General features: G+C 49.6%; 3 protein-coding genes across 3 annotated transcripts; 2 read left to right on the forward strand and 1 right to left on the reverse strand.

The window, feature by feature from the left end:
- Positions 1-1860: 1860 nt before the first annotated feature.
- Positions 1861-11352, forward strand: LOC1278088 (bacchus). The gene is made up of 3 exons (XM_317625.5): positions 1861-2993; positions 7284-7434; positions 8236-11352. The coding sequence occupies exons 1-3, from the start codon at positions 2889-2891 to the stop codon at positions 8292-8294; spliced, it is 315 nt and encodes a 104-aa protein (XP_317625.4). The 5' UTR covers positions 1861-2888; the 3' UTR covers positions 8295-11352.
- A 4675-nt stretch (positions 11353-16027) lies between these two features.
- LOC1278087 (L-2-hydroxyglutarate dehydrogenase, mitochondrial) lies at positions 16028-18447 on the forward strand. The gene is made up of 3 exons (XM_317624.5): positions 16028-16557; positions 16633-16942; positions 17249-18447. The coding sequence occupies exons 1-3, from the start codon at positions 16481-16483 to the stop codon at positions 18179-18181; spliced, it is 1320 nt and encodes a 439-aa protein (XP_317624.3). The 5' UTR covers positions 16028-16480; the 3' UTR covers positions 18182-18447.
- LOC1278086 (post-GPI attachment to proteins factor 2) lies at positions 18209-19742 on the reverse strand. The gene is made up of 2 exons (XM_317623.4): positions 19073-19742; positions 18209-18967 (listed from the first exon to the last, which is right to left on the reverse strand). Exons 1-2 carry the CDS (start codon positions 19554-19556, stop codon positions 18612-18614), a joined length of 840 nt encoding a protein of 279 aa, XP_317623.3. The 5' UTR covers positions 19557-19742; the 3' UTR covers positions 18209-18611.
- Positions 19743-19844: the final 102 nt, after the last annotated feature.

Genomic DNA, 19844 nt, shown 5'->3' on the forward strand with positions numbered 1-19844 from the left:
GAACACAGCAGCAGCGGCAGCAGCAGCCCAATCTCCGGACACATGGCCAAGGTGCATTGCCACCACCCCTAGCGCACACGCACGGAACGAGAGAGAAAGCAGAGCAAACATACACACATACTGCGGCGCCGTGCGGGTTTAAACCAGCGCGACTCGCGAACACGGGAACCGGAACACACTGTCAAGACACGGCCCTCAACCTGACAGCTGTGTGCGGGGTGTTCGCGTGTGTGTGTGTGTGTGTGCGAACATGATCGCCGATCGGTAGAGAAGCTTTCCTTTTAGTAGGTCAGTAGTATTTCGAGTCACATGCGCGCTCTCTCAGCTGCACCCGAGAGGATGAAGACGAGGGCGAGGATAGGGGTGGTGGTGGGGGTGGATGGGGTGTTAGAGAGAAGGAGGGTATGTTGGGCGGAGAGCTTTTTTCTCATGTTTGCAAAAAGCAGAAACTCGCGCAGAGAGCGCCCGGGTGCAGAGAAAGTAGCGTTGCGTATTGGCGCGGGTGTTTGTTGAAAAAGGGCATAATGATCGATTCCAATTATCACACGCTTAAATGCGTGTGAATTTACCATCTTTCGAGAGCCCTTTTCCATCCACAAATACTCCTTTGTTCGCACTGAATGAGATTTTTTGTTTTCCAAATCACTTCACCAACAGTTTCGAGGGAAAATTCCATGCGTTTTTTGTTTTATTAAAAACTTCCAATTAAATAATTGTTAGAAAATTGCTAGGAAGTTTACGCAAAATGAAATGCTGTTGCAAAGTCTAACGGTTTGTGCTTTTCCTTTGCTTTACAAATAGCCGCAAAGCTTTACACTTAAAGCTACATAGCTTGCGATAACTTTCGCTAGAGGGCGCAAGCAGCGAAAGCTTTGCAAACAGTTCCTTGAATTCGTACGCATTTTGAATTGCTTTTTTGGTTTGTAAATTTGCATTACAACTGTTTCGGTCCCTATTTTAGCTAAGCTCATTTTGGCATAAGAAACCAAACGGAAATTTCATTTGAATTTTCATTTGAAAACTGGGCGTTTATTAAGTTTACAACGTTTCATCATGCTAGAGCACATAAGACACAAAAAAGGTTGTTTTGCCCATCTGTACCCGTTGCAAACTGTACCTTGCTTTATTGAAGCAGTAACTTGATACTACCTGCATGGAAAAGGAACGATTCTTCGCAGGAATTTGTGCCATTTCCTCATGTCCTTGTAGCTTCGGTTCTGGCTAGAGGTACACACCTACAGCAAAGGGAATTGAGCATCCACCCGAGAGGTGGTGTTCATGTTGATAACACCGCTGACCATAATCCAGTGCCAAACATGCACTGTATCAATTATTGCCCAGCTTTATCGGTTTCAAACAACAACAGCAGCCCCCGCGTAGGTTTCCCATACAATCTCTGCTAGACTGCGCGATGCTTGGCTGCTTGCCGATGGTGTGTAGATTGGTGTTACCGATCTGCTAGATTACGAAAGCATAATAACAACATTTTCATATACAGCACCGCCGGACAATGCCGTCCCTCCGTAGCGTCGACTTTGGGCAGCTTAAAATGATGCATTTGATAAAAAAGCAATGCTCATACAACATTACAGCGGCAGCAGGCTTTCGTTAATGTGCGACCAATTCATGGATGTCCCACGGCAGTGCCTTTGCTCAGCGCGTCATGCGTTCCACGAATGATTCCTAGCCATGCATTTCGAGACAATGCCGCCTGCCGCACGCTTTCCATTGATTAACACAACGTCATCCGTTCCGTTTTGAAGAGGGGGGGGAATTTTTGAATTTACGCACACCCCGATCGAATACTGTCCACCGTGCCGGCGGGATGTCTTTGCACGATTTCCACCCGCGAGCATTTGTTCTGCGCCCAACCACGCGCAACGCTCGCGCCCTGCAGCGCCACGCTCACGAACGACATACGTGCACCCGGCGTAAGTACTGAGCCAGCCGCTATAGACGCACAAATCAAATCCGGCGTCCACCGCGTGCTTCGGCCGAAGCTTTGGTAGCTTTGCTTCTCATGACGGCAAGGCAAATTTCGCCTACATCCTACTCATGCATCCCTCCGGCGGGTAAAAAGAAATTGATGACTTCCCCCGCAGCCCCCCGGCAGGGGTGTCGTTCGACGGGGAATTGTGCCAATTAGCTCGCACGGAGCCTTTTGCACCGGCCGGTGGCTTGCCGGGTAGCTAAAAGGGCGTCGGGAAAAATCGTCCCCACGCCCAGGGAAAGCCCCAAGCGCGCGGAGCGGCCGTACTGTCATTGCTTGTCATTCGCAGCATCACAGTCGAATTTTAACGGTCAGTGCGTAAGCATCGGCGTGTTCTGAGTGAGTCTCTCTCTCCACGAGCAGCAAAAAAAAGCAGAAACACACACACAGGTACACAGACACACATACACAGCTTGCCACAGTACAGTACACAGCCCAGCGCAGCAACCGCAGCGGGCAACGAGAGAGAGAAAGAGAGAGAGAGGAAACGAGAAGACCGCAGCAGGAAAGGGCAGAGCGGGACAGCAACAGCGAGGAACGCACATCATTCCGCGTGCAGGCAACGGACTCCTTGACAGCGGCAGTCAGTTTGCAAGCGCCAGTGAACCCGATCAGACCAGACCCAGTCGAGACCAGGCCCAGTCAGTCGTCGTCGTCGTCGTCGTCAGTAACGCTCTCCCGGTCCCGGAACAAGTTACAAGCTTTGCCAGAGAAGAGCCCCCAGAGCATTCCGTCTCTGTGTGTGTGTGATTGTGTGTTTGTGTGTCCCCCAAAGGAGAAGAAGCCAACGCACGACGCCCCAGCTACTACTACTACTACTACGACCACAGCGCAGCATCCATCTACTAGCTCCGGCCTCGCGCAAACAGCAAAAAAAAACAACCAAAAGCAAGCAAAAATGAGTTCCGCAGACAAAAACAGTGAAGTTGAGGTGGAGAATGTTGCCGCCGCCGAGGAGAAGGCAGAGACCAAGGAGGTGAAAGGAGTCAAGCGGCCCGCCGACGTGAGTACTACCTACTACTACTACCCTACCCCTCCATCCAGGTTCCATCCATTGGAGCCTCTTCCTCCCCCTTTCCCCCTCACCTTCCTTCCCTTCACCGCCCGTTGCTGCTGATACTGTTCCACTTCCATAAATCGAATCGCGCGCGACCACGCCACCGCACGCCCGCCTGTTCCACATCATCCTTCATCATGTCCTCGTGTGATTTTAGTGCGAATTCAACCGAAGCACAGTAATTCACCACCACCACCACCTCCCTCACCCACCGCACGTCACCTTGTGTCCGTTCACCGGTGTGTGGTCCGGTCGCTTGGAAATACCTTCAACGCCATGTGCATGTGCCGCGCGTTACGTGTGTACGAGTGTGCGTGTGTGTGTGTGACTGTATGTATGTATGTGTGACTGTACGTGTGCACGCGCGCGCACACGCTACGATGCGTTGTGGTATTTGTGAATTGATGTGTGATGGGGGGGCAATGCTTTTGGTGTGGCGGTGGCGTGCGGTGACTGCCGAGTAGCGTTCCTTGGCTGCGTACAGTGTGTGTACATCGCTACTACATCACCCTCCCCTTCCCGCTCCACACACCCGTTTTGTAACAGGCACACACGCGATGGTCAGCCATTGATAAAGCAGAGTTCAATGCAAGCTGCTTGTTGGATGGAGACGACTTGTAAATTGTAAACTTCGATCGATCGGTTGGTGGGCGCGTCGCACGCTCCTCCGCGCGTTCATTTTGGTTTGGCATTTTTGGAATGAGTTTTCACAACAAACTCTCTCCCTTTCTCACTCACAAGCTATGGTGGTGGTTGGACCAAGGAAAGGACCGCTCATCGCCTACCTGGGTTTTGTCAAACGAAAATAGTTGTAATTTCCCACTCGATGGCCATTTTGGAATAGTGCGAAAACAATTTTATTGTTGGAAGGAAAATGCAACAGCAACTATATAATACAAACGCGCGGGTAATGCTCTCTTCATTGCGAATGTGTGTACCGGCCGGCATTTTAATGCACACACACACACATCCACGCACGCATGCACACCGCCGCACGCTCTCTCTCCCACTCGTAAGCGCGCGCGTGTAGCAACGGCACACACAACACACGCATACAGCTAAGCAGGCGTGCTCAAGCGAACCACCACGTACACATACACACGCGCGCATACGGAGAGCACACAAAAAAATCCAATTTGAAAAGCGGGCCCAATGTGTAGTCTCCTCGTCCAAAACTGCTATGGCGCCTTTTACAACTCACTCACCTTAGGCGGGCAGCGGTGGCGACGGTGGCGTGTTGCGTACCGCATGGATTTGAAATATGAATGGAAATGGGCTATAATTGTCGCTTTGTTTTCGTTCGATTCTATTGCGAACCGATCAGACCGCTTAAAGGGGGGGGGGGGGGGGTTTGCTTGTGCATGATCATGATGATGATGATGAAGATGGGAATCGTGTCAAAGGTGGTAACACAGGCCATTCTTTTCGCTGGTACGAAAAAGCGCATCCATTAATAATTAAATGTCATCCTGTTGTGCGCGTGGGGGGTCGTTAATAGGAGGAGAGGAAGCGTGTCCGGAGACATACTTGCAGTTTTGTTGAAGAGTGGTGGTGGTGGTCGGTGTGGCCACTACTATTAAAACGTGGTGCTCTAGTAGCGCGGCGGCGGCGCACCACTCAAGCCGCGGAGAGAGAAATATAGTGAATTTGAAATAATCTATTTTTGACACGATGAACCAGAAGTAGTCTCGCGTCCAACGGGGGTTTCCCTCTTTGCCTGTCCTGCCGGATGACGCTTTTCTTCTAGTCCCAGAACATAATTTAGCGTCGAATTAGAGGAAAGTCAGGAGAGGTGGAATGTGTATTAATTGTCGTTCATGCCTTGCGGGAACAATACTTCACATGCTTTTCCAACGTGTACTAGGGACTACTTTTGATTAACCTAGATTCGTTGAATATAATTGTCCGAATGGTGGATACAACACACCTCCTCCCCCCCCCACAGCAGGTTACAGGTGCACACGGCGTTGAAAATGACCTTGCAAAAGATGGATGTCGGCAAGGTGTGCTCACCCGTGTGTGTTCTTTTCCATCGGTGTAGGCTGTGTAGAACGCGCGCAAACATGGCTGCTGCTTGTTCGTCGATACGCCGGCATTTCTTGATGCCGAGAGAGTGTATCTTTTTCTTCCGCCCGGCTGATGGTCGTACACGCACACATTTCTCTCCCTATCTCTCGCTCTCTTTTGCTTGCGGTTTTCATTGAGTAGAAGAAACGGGGAATGATGGAATATATAGTGTCTCTATTTTCACGTGCCAATTTTAATCGAAGAAATGGCGATGCGTGCGAATTGCATTTTTGCGAAATGATTTTTTAAATAAAATTGTTTAAGTACGTTGCGTTCTCCTCCATTCCATCTACATCTCTTCCTGTTTCTGTGCCCTTAACGTTAAGCGGGATTTTTGCTCGGTGTCTCTCTCCAAGATGACGCCGTCATCGAACAGCGCGTTATGTGCTCTTGCGCTTGATCGAAAAAAGCCGCTTCCATGAAAGCCACAAGCAAACGAACCCCAGTGAGAGAGAGAGGAGCAGATGACGACGACCGGGCGATGATGGTGATGATGGTTACGCTAAGCGAGCCCGGCAACGGCGTCGCCTACTGAGAGCGAAAATATATGCCCTACACTGTATGTACGTGCGCGCTTGCTCTGCGCCCCTTGTATGCGTTACACACAGTACTCTACGGCCGGTTGTAAGATAGCGCGTTCAATGGGCTTCACCAACACACCGTTGCGAACGGACGCCCGCCGGTAAGCACACACAGGCACAAACGGCGTGGAAGGAGAGGGATTTCGTCAGCAGCGCACAGCTTATCTCACCTATATGTACATCGTTGCGTTCAAGCATCCAACGGTTGGCCTAAAAGTGCCGCTTGGTCATGGTTCCCCCAGCAGAAAAGAAAAACATTTACATATGCTCTTTTCTAACAATTTCAAAGAGAAAAAAAATGTGTCGAACGATTGGCATCACCTTTGGGAGATGAATCAATGGCGGAATATTGTATTTTAATAATGAAATTTGTATGGCGCGCGCGTAGCCTGTTTTTCATTGACCGGGTAGCCGTTAATTAGTGTTGGTGTGTTCGATCGACACAACACCACTACACACGCGCTGCTGTGCCGCCTTTGACCATTTGGCGTTAGTGTGTGTTAGTGGGAAAGGTAAACAAACTTTTTCTCGCGCGGAAACGCGTCCTACACACAGGCACACGCGCGCACACCAATGAGTGTGTGGTTATAGAGCGATAGCAGTCGCCGAGTGGAAGAAGAATGACCGGTTTGTCCAGAAGGGCGGACACACGAAAAAAAAAAAAAACACATTGGAATGGTTGTCTAAAGGGGAAGTACGTGTGATTGTGTCACTAGTGGGGCCAGTGCGCGTCCATGCGCACCCATTTATACCGCTGTGCTAAACGTGTGCGCGCGGCTGTACGAGTGTGTGCGAGAGAGGGAAATTAGGGGAAGAAAATATTACGGGTTCTCCTTGTAGAATGGGGTCTTCCGTTTTTCATATTTTCACCCCCAGGTTCCTTACTCGCTCCACGTTGGGGGTAACCCCTCCTGTTGGCGTAAATTCTGAACAAGAGGAGGTTGTCCAACGCAAAATTACACAATCCATGGCGATGCTAATTAAATCTGTTCGTAAACTTTTATTTAAATTGATAAATATTCGAATCTGAACAATTCGAAGATGAGTTATTGCCGGAATTATGGGTTTCTTCTTCGTCACTGTCACTGAACGCATTTTTATCAGACAATGTATCATTTCTTCACCACCCGAGCTCTCCAAATGGTCATAGTTTGGGCAAAGGGAGGGCGTCTAGTAGTGGATGTGGGGGGAGGGAAATGTGAGCGAGTTTGCGCGTGGGTGCGCCGCTGCTGCCCTATATGTGGGCAAGGATGATAATAGCAGGAAAGATTTGTTTTCCCCAACAACACTCCCAATGCTCCACCGCGCCCAGTAGTAGTGTGCCCTCTAGAAGTCCTTTCCTTGCCCTTGGGATAACCGCTAGAGAAGGAAGAACATCGATACGAATTTTAGTGCCTGGGGGGGAGGAAGTGTAGGTAGAGCAGGAAGGGGGGAGGATACGATTCGTATTCTGAATGGTATGTGGGGGCGGTATCCCATTTTGATTTTAGCATACGATAAGAATGTTGCCTAATTAAAGCATAACTGAAGATTGTTACCAATAACTGACGCCTTTTTCTTTCTGTTCTCTCCGCCCTGCTTTTTACAGGAAAAAACCGCCGAAACGAAAAAAGTAAAGAAAGACGAAAACGGTGCCGGCGAGGAAGAGGAAGAAGTGGAAGACGAGGGAGAGGAGCTGGAGGGTGAGGATGAGGAGTACGACCTTCCATACGGCGATGAGGAGGACATCGAAGCAGAAGGTAAGTTAGCGAGCTCCAAAAATCAATCGCTATAAAATTGCTCTTAAGCACCCAGCCGCTTCGGTGGGAGTGGAGGGGGGGGGGGGGAGTATTTTATGATAAAGAAAAAGAGGTGCAGTAGTGATGGTAAAAAGGAATCACATTCGAAGCGAACCGGAGGACACGAAGGTTCGGAACAATTGTGCAGGATTAAAATATTCTTTGAGCGCGCTCGAGTAGTCCACATCATTCTCTCTCTCTCTCTTTTTGGGCTGAAACGTCATACGAGGAACAGAAACGAGTTTTGATCCTTAGTAGCCGAGGAGTGAGAGAGATGAGAGAGAGAAACGATCTGCGGTCCTTCCCTGATCTGTGTGCGTACGATTACTTCTTGCCCACGTTGCCTTTCCGATGGAAACCGCTCGACGTTTCGCGCCAAATGTGTACGGTAGAGGGGAAAAAATGTGTCGTCCTAGCAGGCGGCGTGACGCTCTGATTTCCTCGATACAAACCTCACACACTCACACGAACAGGAGCCTCGCAGAGGGGTTGCGTTGGAAACTGTGCGTGTGTGTGTCTGTGAGTAAATCACGGGGAATGAATACCGAGCGGCACTGTACTTTGCCTAGTTGGAGTACATTTTTTTTTGCTTTTCTACTTTCCTTTCGCTTTTAGCATCATCTCCTGCACATACCATCTAGAATAGTCTATGTATAAAAATGTAGAAAAATCTTACCGCCCGCGTCTAATACCTGTTTGGTGGTGTTTTTGCACCATTTCTTTCTTTCTTTCTTTCTTTTTCGTTCGGTTTCTCTTACACAGATGAGGAAGAGGAGGAGGGTGATGATGTCGAGGGAGAGGAGGAGGACGAGGACGCGTAATGAATGAAAGTGCATATGTGAGAGTGAGACTAACAAAAAACAAAAAAACAAAATAACTCTAGTAATAGGTGATTTATTATTTTGAATTTGCGTTAGTGGAGCTGCAAGGTAGAAGAAGAAGAAGAAGAAGTATATGCATCGATGAAAACGATTGTAAAGTTTGTTTGTGTATATATTTTATAAAAAATGAAGAAGAAGAAAACCAACTAAAAACGCGAACTCACACACATATACAGTACCCACACACATACTACAAGGACGACACACACTATGGACAGATATATTGGATAGAGGAGAGTAAAAGGGAGAGGAGGCCCGTAGCTACTGAAACGGCAGGCGGCGCAAACAGAGACCGACAAAGAGATAGAGAGCGATAGAGCGAGAGAGCGTTAGAAATAACACAAATAATACTACTATCGGTGGGTGGTAGGCGAAAAACACCTCCCGCGCAGCTCCCAACACCCACCCATCACCACCGAACTTTCCATCCTTCGTGCAGTAGTCAAGCACACTCGCGCGAAGCACAGTGTGGTAAGTGGAGGAGAGATAGAGAAAGCGCATTACAAATCAACCACTACTCACTCACAAATCAATAGAGAGAAGTCAGATCGAAAATATCTCATCGTTGCAAAATGTGCATGATGAAGTTATGCGTACGCGCCGCCATACACTCAGAAGACGACGACACGCCGCCTCTGGATGTGTCCTCCTTCCGGACCCGCTCGCCCACGCCGTCCCAGCGCCACACGGGAAAAAGGATCCGTATCCGAGCTGCTGAAATTTCGCAACGAGCATCCGCTGCCGCCGCCGCCACGCTACTACAATCGCCTAAGAGAGAAAGAGAGTTTGCCTCCTTCAAGCGGCAAACACACGCGCGCACACCTGCAGCATGAAAGGGCTCCGGCAATGGCGGCAGGCGGTGGTGTGTAGTACAGCCGACAGTAGCAGCAGCATAGCCAACGAGGATATAAGTAGCCGACGACGAGAGCGAGAGCGAGAGACAGCGCGCGCGTGCATTCAACATGTGCGAGACAGAGAGGTCAGATCATCTTAAGATTTTCACGGTTCGTAGCAATTTTGTGTCGTCTAAGCGCAATCCAAGCAAGCCGCCCCAACCTTTACACACCTACTACAAAGCGCGCGCAGGTCACATGCACCCAACCGAGAAGGTCACTTCGGCTCATCCTCTCACCACCAGCACGGTGTGTGAGAGGAGAGGAAGGGGAGGCGGCGCATGCACCGACTCCACTACTGTGTGTGTGTGTGTGTGTTCTACCAAACATACAGACATAGACACGCGGTGTGTGTGTGTCTCGTCAAGGTGCGTGAGGGCGGAAAGAGGAGGGGGTACAACATTAGTCATTAATGAAATGGGTTAAAAAGTACATTTAACGTTGCATAGGACAGCCGCTGACAACCACCACCACCACCCCCACGATTGTTGGCGTGGGGGTGTGAAGGGAAGTGGCGCGCGTAGTAAGGAAGAAGCTGCTGTGTGTAGTGGGTCACGAAGAGAGGAAGAGGAGCAACATAGAACCAGCATAACAACAGCATTATTACTATGATGAGACACATTCACACAAACACACACAAGACTAGGCAAACAAACAAACAGCCAAACAAGAGTTATAAGTAAAAGGTGCACGCAAGACGCGCGATGGTGGTGGTATGTAAGACTTGTGATGGATCTCATCTCAATTAAGATTCGTGTAATCGGACTATTAGCAGGGAAGTAGAGAAAGAGAGCAAGGTGTTAGTGTAGCGGCGGGAGCCTTCGGTACCGTGCAATCGCCGCTCACACGCCCACCACCTACTCTACCACACCACCCACAGAACTCCATTTCTCACAAGTGTCTACCCTTGCACACACACACACACGCATCCTATTGACGTATATTACGACAAGAAGCATAAGGTACCGCGACTAATAAAATGACTAAAGGGGGGAGAGAGAGAGAGTTAATGATAATAAAACAAAACAAACCAAGGATCTAACCTCTGATCCCTGACCGCGTGGACTACTCATTCACTTTAGCAGCAGAACGACCGGACCAGTAAGGGAAGGACAAACGCGGACCGGTAGACTCACACGGGACGGACGGACGGACGGACTAACGAGGACGAGTGGACAATCAGACGAACGGAGCTAAACGGTAGAAGGGAAAAGGAAAATCGACGTTATAATTGCAAATAGAGAAAGTAAATAGAAGGAAAAGGTAGTAGTTCTTTTTGCATGCGGCAACACCATGCAAACACACACACACAATAAACCGGAAACAGAATGTAGATCGCATTGAGCAACAGTTATTAACCGGAAAGGAAGCGAGGTAGAGGGAGAGAGGGAGGGAGCAAGAGAGGAGAACTCTAGTAATAGCCAGGAGAAATGAGTCACAAACCGTGTTTCAACGGAAACTCATACACTTACACAACCACACATACACACACACACCCATAAACAAGCGCGTTCTTAACGCGGCGGGAATATGATGAAGTTCTTTTTGGTTATTTTAGGTTTTTTTAACATTTGTTTTCCTTTTACAAATGATAATAGTAGAAGAAGAAAGTAACAAAGAAGAAGTGTATCCCCTTCATTTCCAAAAAGCAAACACAAGAAAGTAATATTTCCTCCAAGTGTGGTTGAAAGCGGGTTGAAAGGAGGAGAGTGGTGTGGTGGTGATGATGCGGTGCAGCAGCATGTTGAACGTACGCGAATAGTTTTAGAGCGTGGTGACCAGCAGCACCCGCCTACTGCTTTTCTGTTTCCCATGCCCTGCTACGCTACATCATCACCACACACACACACAACATACACATACCACCCGAACGCCTGATTGTGACCACAAAAGCAACAACAGCAAACAAAAAAAGAAAGGATTATACCCCTCCAGCAAAAAACGCAAAAAAAAAACAAAAACAAAACTAAACAACTATCTTTTAATTAAATGTTTTCGGACAGAAAATACTATGATTATGGTAAATAACGTTTAAGGTCGTTTCGTGGCGAAATTCGTCATGGGAGATGCGAAAAATAAAGAAAAACAAAAAACACTGACACACATATGATGGTACCAGATAAATATATGTATGGATTGTGGGTCTCACTGGGATGAAAAGCGTTACAGCAGGAATCAACTTTTTTGGACAAAAGCTGGGAAGATGAGGGAAGAGAGAGAGAGGGGGGGGGGGGGGGGAAACAACCTTCTCAAACCTGTGGACGCCCAGATGAGACGAAAGAGAGACAGATGGTAGCTGTGTGTGTGTGTGTGTTTGTATGTTTTCCTTCCTCGAAGTCCTCGAAGTGTGTGTCTGTCGACGGGGAATTTTAATTTGCAGTAGGCCATGCTACTTTGCATGCCATGTTTTTTTTCCGGAGGAGAAAGGAAATGGAAATATTGATTACGAATTAGCCTTAAAAGTATTATCAGGGAGCGAAAGAAGGGGGCAGAAGTCCAGTGAATAGCTCTCTCCCATGTCTCTTTGGGAGGGAAGTTTTGGGACGCGCTGCGTTAATCAATCCCGTTTCCATAGCAACACACTTTTCCATTTTCCACATACCAGACACAAAGCTACACACTCGCGCACACCACCACCACCACCAGCAGGATGAGAGCTCACGGAGGAGAGAGACCACTTGTAAGAGGCACAGAGTACAATAAAGAGAATTTCCGTAAAGTGTGTACCTAAAGTTAGCACTACTCTCTAAACCCAATAACTACTACACTACGATATAAGGTATTGGCAGTTGCTCAGAGGAGTTGTCTGGGCAAAAGCATTAAAGGGCAGCCGAATCCTCCGTATTAGTGATGGGGAAAGTTGGCAAAAATCCGGAGTCGACTCCGGAAGGTGGTAGGTCCGACCAGCATTATCTGGAGTCGTTTGGAATCGTCTGGGGCCGTCCGGAGTCGTGTGCGGGGTCGGCCTTCGCTTCAATGGCCTGTATACAAAGTGAAAGACAAAAAACGGCTCCAGACTCTGGACTCCGGGCGTCTTTGAGTCCAAACGACTCCGGACAATTTAAAACGACTCCAGACGACTCCGGACAATTCCAAACGACTCCAGACAGCTCCAAAACGACTCCGGACAACTACGAATGCGGACGGAATCAGTACTTCCCATTTTGTTCGAGTCGTGGATGCGCTCCAGAGAGCACATCACTAATCCGTATCCTTTATCCGCATGTAACAGGGTTCCTAGCCATCTCAAGTTCCCTAGACGCCTCAACATTATTTGCTAAAATCCCATTTAAACTGTCAGTTGTATGTTCTATTTGCTCGATGCGAACTGTTTCATCTCTCATTTGTATCGCGAGTAGGCGAGTAGATTTGTGTTGAGAAGACGAACCCTGTAAACCATTTCCCCCAATCAGCGTCACAGTCAGGCACAGTCGCAACAGACATTATGCCATGCTGTCTATGGAAAACACGCCTAGATGTGAGTTCAAATCTCGATTCCCCCCACAATTTGCAGGGTAGAAGGATCAGATTCTCCGTTCTATTACTACAAACATGTGTTTTGTCTATAACTGGTTCAAATGGTCTCAGCCACACACGAACGGTATATTTCGACCGTGCAAAATCTAGGAAAACACGAAAGACGAGGTAATAGAATAAAAGATTAAAAGTCTGCCTCTCCCTATGTGCAGGCGTGTGCGGTGTTGTGTGTGTGCGATATTATTGTAGAAAATGTTGCAAAATATATTGTAAACCATCTCTAGAGCACCCTGTTGTTGCCTGTTCATGAAACAAAACTCATAATTTCGTGCGTTCGAATCTACACGACTCTGTTGGGGGGAAGGGTAGCATCAGATAATGTGGGCCACTGTGTATTATTTATACATGTATGTGTATGTACGGGGGGGGGGAGGTTGTTAGGATGGGGCTAATTAAGGAAAGCGACTAAGAGTTATCGTTATCGATTCGAAAAAAAGCGGCAAAACCACAATTTGTGTTACCATAGCAACAGCAACACACGAGCCATGATGGACAAGCATTGCTTTTGCTGCTCTGCTGCAGCTTGTTTTGTTGCGTTGAAGGACGGAGGGGTGGGGGGTAGTAGAGAACAGTACCCCGGCCGGGAAAGGAAGGAAGAACAAATCGGATGCGCACACAGACACACATACGCGTTCCCTAAACAACAGGCACGGGGAGGGAGATGTGTATGTTTTGAGGTCCTAGAGTTGCATTTTCCGGCTGGTTGGGAATGTCTTTTTTATGTGTGTGTCATCATACTCCCCCCCCGGTGCAGGATGCGATGCGTGCGTGCGTGTGTACTTCCGATGCAGCACTGCAGCTGTTTGTAAAGCCGTAACCCAAAAGAAAAAAAAAGGTTGGAAAGGTTCAAAGCGCAGCGCGCGTGGCTTGCAGCTGGCGCAAAAGATGGAAGCGGCGCGACGCCACGAAACACCCCGTAAGCAGCGCCGCCAACTAAGACCGGCTGAATTAAGGTTGATCGGAATGATTTTTCTCGGCCCCTTAGTAAAGTAACGACACACAAGTCACAGGGTCTGATGCGTGATTCGTACGCGTTATCTCCACGCAAACCTCTCCTCTCTCGGGCCAGTATCAAGTATTTTTTACATTCGGTCAGCATAAATGCACCGTAACGCAGTGACGAAACCATCATCAGAGGTATCATTTTCACAAGGGGTTTTGGGTAGAGAGCGCTACATGCCGAGAAAAAAGCCGGCTACCGCTACTATACAACACATCGAGCAACCTTTTTTCCCTCTGCCCAAGTGTGTGGAACGCTCTCTGTGCCATCGTCATCGTCATCGTCATCGTACAACCGTTACCGCATATGCTGATTCGTCAACAGCATCATCGACCCGGGGTGGAATTCTCACGAAGAGAGTGTTTCGGTCTGGTTGAAGGGAGAGAAAGCATATTTTTCATACCGAGCCTAAAACACGCACACAAGCAACCGTACAGGCACAGGCAGGCCGCAAAAAGAGTGGGAAGGAAATGTGTGAGTGTGTGTGTGAGAGAGAAAGAGAGAGAGAGAGAGCTAACGCTCCCTTGCGATGTGGTACAGAGGGTTGGTTGGTTTTACCAAGTCCCAACACATGCGCAGATGGCCATGGAACAGCATGGAAATACATAGCAGCGTGTTTGTGTGACTGTACATAACAGGCGCAGCGCTACACAACCGTGCGCACTGAAAAGAATAAATTCTCACCAGCAACGGAAGGGAAAAGCGGGTGCAAAAAAACACAGCCCGTACCTCTCGGTAAGTGCAATATAAGTCGATCCAAGGGTGAAGCGAAGAAGGGGGACTTATTTTTCCCCGGGTGTACACAGGCCGGGTTTTATCCCGCAACATTTGGCCTGACGACATGAGCCTATGTGCCCTGGCGTTAAATACGTTGCCCGGTTTGCACGCTCTCTCCCCTGTGGTGATGCTTTCTTCTTTCTTCCCATCCACCGGCCCATCCACCGGCCGAACCACCAGGAGGGGGGGAACGCTCACACACAGGAAGCCTAAATCGATCGACATTAGCAGAAGCGAAGCCAAGCCAAGCCAAGCCTACTTTACCCTCAAACACACACACAGGCGCAAGAAGAAAAATTCCAAGCCACGCCGTCGTACCTCTGCCATGTGTTGCCGGTCGCGCACATTCTGGGCAGCGAAGAAAAGTAGGCAATGCCGTGTTGAGGCAAAGGTGTTAATAAAACTGTCATCACCCTGCCCTCGGTTTTCGGCTGGGATTTTCCTGCCGGAGGAGATGGGTTTTATTATGAATTTGGCGCGTTAATTTGCTAGTCTTGCAATTTTAACTGCAATAATTCAAAATTAACGTAACACGTTTCACAAGCAGCAACTCCCTCGAAGCATATCTCGCTCCCCCCACCGTGTCCGTTTGGCGTGGAGTGTGACAGGTGCAGTTTCAAAAGATAGTCTTTCCCTCTAACTTACGGCGCATGCTTCGGAAAGTTTCAATTGAGGAGAAAAAAAAATACATGCTATCGAGATTGAAGCAACATAGTTTTGAAATTCCAAATTCCTGCGCGCCTGTTGCGAGTTGAAAGCATGCTGGTTGAGGAAAAGTGAAATAGAAAGCACAAAGGGGGGTTCACCTTTGCTTTAAAACCGCCGGTCGGCATTTGCTCCGGAAGTTGACGAAATGTGCGAAAAGAGTCCAGTTTCCTGTGTCAGCCACTCACACACACAAGCGCCCGTTCACATCGATACGATGGCCGAGTACCTTGGCGTGGCATACGAACGTAACCTTTCTTTTTTTTGCCATTCGTCCGGCTCGAACGAAGTAGGCTCTTTTACCTTCTTGACGCAAACCCTACAGGCGCGTCGTGCGATCCCTCCTCACCACAAGCATAAAAGAATGTACATGCGATGCGATGAAGGGGCGAGCGTGTAGCGTGAAGCGGTGCTACATCTCTCCAGCCGGTACTATGTACATATTTCCGTAGGTTCGCTTGTACGCGGCCACACTTCCGCGCACATCCGTATTTTCGATTATCAACCTGCGCACACTCGAGTGTATGTGTTATGTAACGGTGGAGATTTTGTGAACGATGCCACCACCCTGCCAACGAGGTGTGTCCGTTATGAAATTTGCGGAATTTGAATTCCATGCCCGTTCGTATGAAAACCCGGTGAAAGCGCTTCTTTACAGCGCTCCTAGCGGCAAACGGGGAAAGCTCGGAGCTTCGAAGCTTACTGCGAGCGATGGAAGCTTTCATTGATAACGGTTGCGAATCTGTCACCAACCGCCTTAAGCACCCCCGGCCACGAGTGTTCTAGGTGTGTCGGTGTGTTGTTTTCACATTTTAAAACTTAAATTTCTCGTTAACAGAATCCTACTGGATATAACAACGTTTTCATTCGCGATAAATTGAGTGTTAAATGTACGATCACAAGCATCATGCTCTGTATTCGATAAATCGGGAGAGAAATCGATTAAAATTCCTGCTCTGTTGCCCATCCTAATCAATCGAATTAAGACCACGTGTAGCGGCCACCTTAAGAAGTATTTCGCAAATGAAAACAATGTCAACAACAAGGTCATTCATCCGTCTGCTCTTCACGCACAGCCGAGCGGAGGCGATTCCGGTTAAGAAGGGTTTTATTTTAAGTCCTCGATCCACACCGTGCGGTGGCGGTTGTAGCATCATTTCGTGCGTTCGTGTGTGTGTGTAGTGTGTAGTGTACAAAGTTCGTTCACCACAAACATGCTGCTGTCCAGGAAAATCGTACCGCGAACGTTAGCGGGCATCGCCAGCCGCGCTTACTCCGCCGACTGTAATAGGTGTGTAGAAAAGTTTGACCCGATTCGCTCGATGAGTTGATAGATTCCGACTGTTCCCGTTTCTCGTTTCCATAGAAACTACGACATTGTGGTAGTTGGCGGTGGTATCGTCGGTACGGCCTCGGCACGCGAGATTTTGCTACGCCACCCGGCCCTGCGGATTGCGATCGTGGAGAAGGAGCCCAAGCTGGCCTTCCACCAGAGTGGCCACAACAGTGGGGTCATCCACGCGGGCATCTACTACAAGCCGGGCTCGCTCAAGGCGAAACTGTGCGTCGAGGGACTGCACTTAAGCTACAAGTATTTGGACGAGAAGAGCATTCCCTACAAGAAGGTTGGCAAGCTGATCGTGGCCACCAATCCGGTCGAAGTGGAACGATTAAACGTAAGTAAAAGTGCACGGAGAATGGTGGGGTTCGATGCTTTTGGGGATTGCCTCCCGTATAGCAACAACGTTGAAACCGTGTTATCGTAGCAACCCGCTCTGTGGCTATCTGATGCGATGCGTATGTGTACGTAGAAGCAATTGCTTTGTAGAGGGGTGGGAGTTAATGCACCAACACTTTGGGGTGAATGTCATTGGCGTAAAGTAGGACAACACAGCGCAATCGGGGATGCAACCCATTAACAGGTTATTAACGAGCGACCCACTTAACGAGTTTTTATTGACCTTTAACGATCTTCCCCACAGGACTTGTATCAACGATCGCTGGCCAACAACGTGCCGGATGTGCAGGTAGTGGATCAGGCCAAAATCAAAGAGATCGAACCGTACTGCCAGGGGCTGAAAGCGATCTGGTCGCCCCATACGGGCATCGTCGACTGGGGCCTGGTGACGCAGTACTACGGGCGCGATTTCAAGGCCGCCGGGGGCGATGTGTACATCAACTTTAAGGTGGCCAAGTTCAGCGAAGCACCGGACAACCTCGACTACCCGATCGTGGTGCGCAGCGAGAAGGGCGATGAGATACGGGCCCGCCACATACTGACCTGCGGCGGGCTGCAGTCGGACAAGATCGCGGAGATGACGGGCTGCTCGGCGGTGCCGAAAATTGTCCCCTTCCGGGGCGAGTACCTGCTGCTCAACCCGGACAAGTGCCACATGGTGCGGGGCAACATTTATCCCGTGCCCGACCCGCGGTTCCCCTTCCTAGGCGTACACTTTACGCCCCGCATGGACGGCAGCGTGTGGTTGGGCCCGAACGCGGTGCTGGCGTTCCGCCGGGAGGGCTACAAGTGGTCCGACATCAACGTGCCGGAGCTGATCGATGCGTTGCGGTTCCCGGGATTCATCAAGATGGCTTCCAAGTTTGTCGGTGCGGGCATGATGGAGATTGCCCGGTCCGCGCTGATTCCGCTGCAGGTGCGCGAGCTGCAAAAGTTCATCCCCGACATCCACGAGTACGATGTGGCGCGTGGCCCGGCCGGCGTCCGGGCGCAGGCACTCGACAACGACGGCAACCTGGTGGACGATTTCGTGTTCGATCACGGGACGGGCGAGTCGGTGCTGTCGAAAAACATTCTGCACTGCCGCAATGCTCCCTCGCCCGGGGCTACGAGTTCGCTGTCGATCGCTAAAATGATTGCCGACAAGATCGAGCACGAGTTCCATATCGGAAAGTGAGTGAAGCACGCGCTTGAACGACGGTTGTTACTATTATGCGGGGGCCCTATTGCGGGGTGGAATCATATTCCACCGAAAGCCCACCCTTTCGTTGCAATTTATTTTTACGAAACTTGTTAGAGTGTACATTATTTTCTCTTGTTTAACGGTTATCGACACGCTGGTTCGTTGCATTTTACCTCGTCCCTTACAAAAGTAAGCAACAGCAAACAGACGAAAACAAAAAGTTAAAGCGAATAAAAAAAAAAGAACGGAATAAGAACAAACCTACCGAAGCGTCGTAAACGTTATGGAGTGGAGCTATATATATACATACACAAGCGTATTGCTGCTATCTTATCTTCTAAGATCCAAGTATGCGCGTCTAGGCGTCGTCGTGGCAGCCAGCGTCCTTTGGCGAGATCACACCATCTCCCCCCACCCTCCTCTCTCAGACGGCGCTGAAGTGAATGCCGGTGCGCCAGTGGAAGTACACATGTGCGTTGATAAAGTCCCAGTAGGCCGTCATGTGGAAGCCGATGTTGGAGTACACGAACACGTACTCGCTGAGCGCAAACAGCGAGTAGATGCCCGGCTCGCAGTGGTTGTTGTGGCGCACGAAGAAGTACACCGCGAACATTATCGAGGCCACGTTCACCAGCAGCAGGCGGCGCTTGTAGCGCAGCGATTTACGCTCCGCCAGCGTCAGCAGCTCCTCGGTGCGCGTGAGCCGATTGATCAGCACCACAAGATACATGTAGATGATGGAACATATCACAAAGGCACTGAAACAAATTTTGTGAATTTCTGGGACCGGGGGAGAAAAGGTTGCGTTACTCTAGGGTCACATCAACACACTAAATTTCGATCGATTGATTGGGGTCAATTGGGAGGGGTCAGGCTGTGGCTTACCGTAGTTGTTGCTGGAAGTCCATAAACTCAACCCAACGAGCGAGCTCAGCTCCACGATGTTCAGTATGCACGCTAGGTAGGCCCATTCTTTGCGGTGCTTGCGGGACAGCAGCGTCAGGTGATGGTTTTTGTACAGAAAGGCAATCGCGTACCGGAACGGGGCATGGAACAGGACCGAAAACTGCCACACAAAGCGCTGCGGCTGGTAGTTGCCGATGGCGGCCGACAGCGAGGGCAGAAAATTGTACACCAGACAGTGTGTCGCGTTCGCCTGCTCGAAGTTGTACAGCAGCGACCAGATGACGCAAAACAGAAACCCTGCCACCGGGAGCATCACCGTCGCCACGGCCAGCCGGCCAAAGCGGACGCGGAATTTGCTTCGCCGCAGACTGCCTACACCGCCACCAGTGCCGCTACCCGCATATCCGCCCGGGCCAGTATCGCTCGCCGCGCCATCCACGAGTCGTTCGTACTGGGGCAACATTTCTACTGGCCCAAATACTAAAGCACGGATCTTTTCGAGTGGCTCGTGGGCCAACTGTTTACACAAAACATTGCATTTCTTGTTTGCCGCAAATGGAATTCAACCGTAGCACAAAATTGCCTACATCACAGACTCATGCGGCGTGTCGGACTGGTTGGTTGCGTCGATGTAAACAAACATACGTTGGTGGAGCAAGAAAAGAGATGGCGAGGGGTGACGAAGTGGTGGGGCTGGCTGCTGTCAAAATAGGGGTGTGCTAAATGACAGTCGTATTCCGACACCATGACA

Source organism: Anopheles gambiae, chromosome 3 (assembly GCF_943734735.2).
Source record: "Anopheles gambiae chromosome 3, idAnoGambNW_F1_1, whole genome shotgun sequence".
NCBI classification, from domain to species: Eukaryota; Metazoa; Arthropoda; class Insecta; order Diptera; family Culicidae; genus Anopheles; species Anopheles gambiae.

Bases quoted from the DNA above. Each gene is read 5' to 3' on its own strand.
- LOC1278088 (XM_317625.5), top strand. From the start codon at position 2,889: ATGAGTTCCGCAGACAAAAACAGTGAAGTTGAGGTGGAGAATGTTGCC. The intron at 2,994-7,283 runs GTGAGTACTACC...TGCTTTTTACAG, and splicing joins GAGTCAAGCGGCCCGCCGAC to GAAAAAACCGCCGAAACGAA. The intron at 7,435-8,235 runs GTAAGTTAGCGA...TCTCTTACACAG, and splicing joins GGAGGACATCGAAGCAGAAG to ATGAGGAAGAGGAGGAGGGT.
- LOC1278087 (XM_317624.5), top strand. From the start codon at position 16,481: ATGCTGCTGTCCAGGAAAATCGTACCGCGAACGTTAGCGGGCATCGCC. The intron at 16,558-16,632 runs GTGTGTAGAAAA...TCGTTTCCATAG, and splicing joins TACTCCGCCGACTGTAATAG to AAACTACGACATTGTGGTAG. The intron at 16,943-17,248 runs GTAAGTAAAAGT...TCTTCCCCACAG, and splicing joins TCGAAGTGGAACGATTAAAC to GACTTGTATCAACGATCGCT.
- LOC1278086 (XM_317623.4), bottom strand. From the start codon at position 19,556: ATGTTGCCCCAGTACGAACGACTCGTGGATGGCGCGGCGAGCGATACT. The intron at 18,968-19,072 runs GTAAGCCACAGC...CCCCGGTCCCAG, and splicing joins GACTTCCAGCAACAACTACG to AAATTCACAAAATTTGTTTC.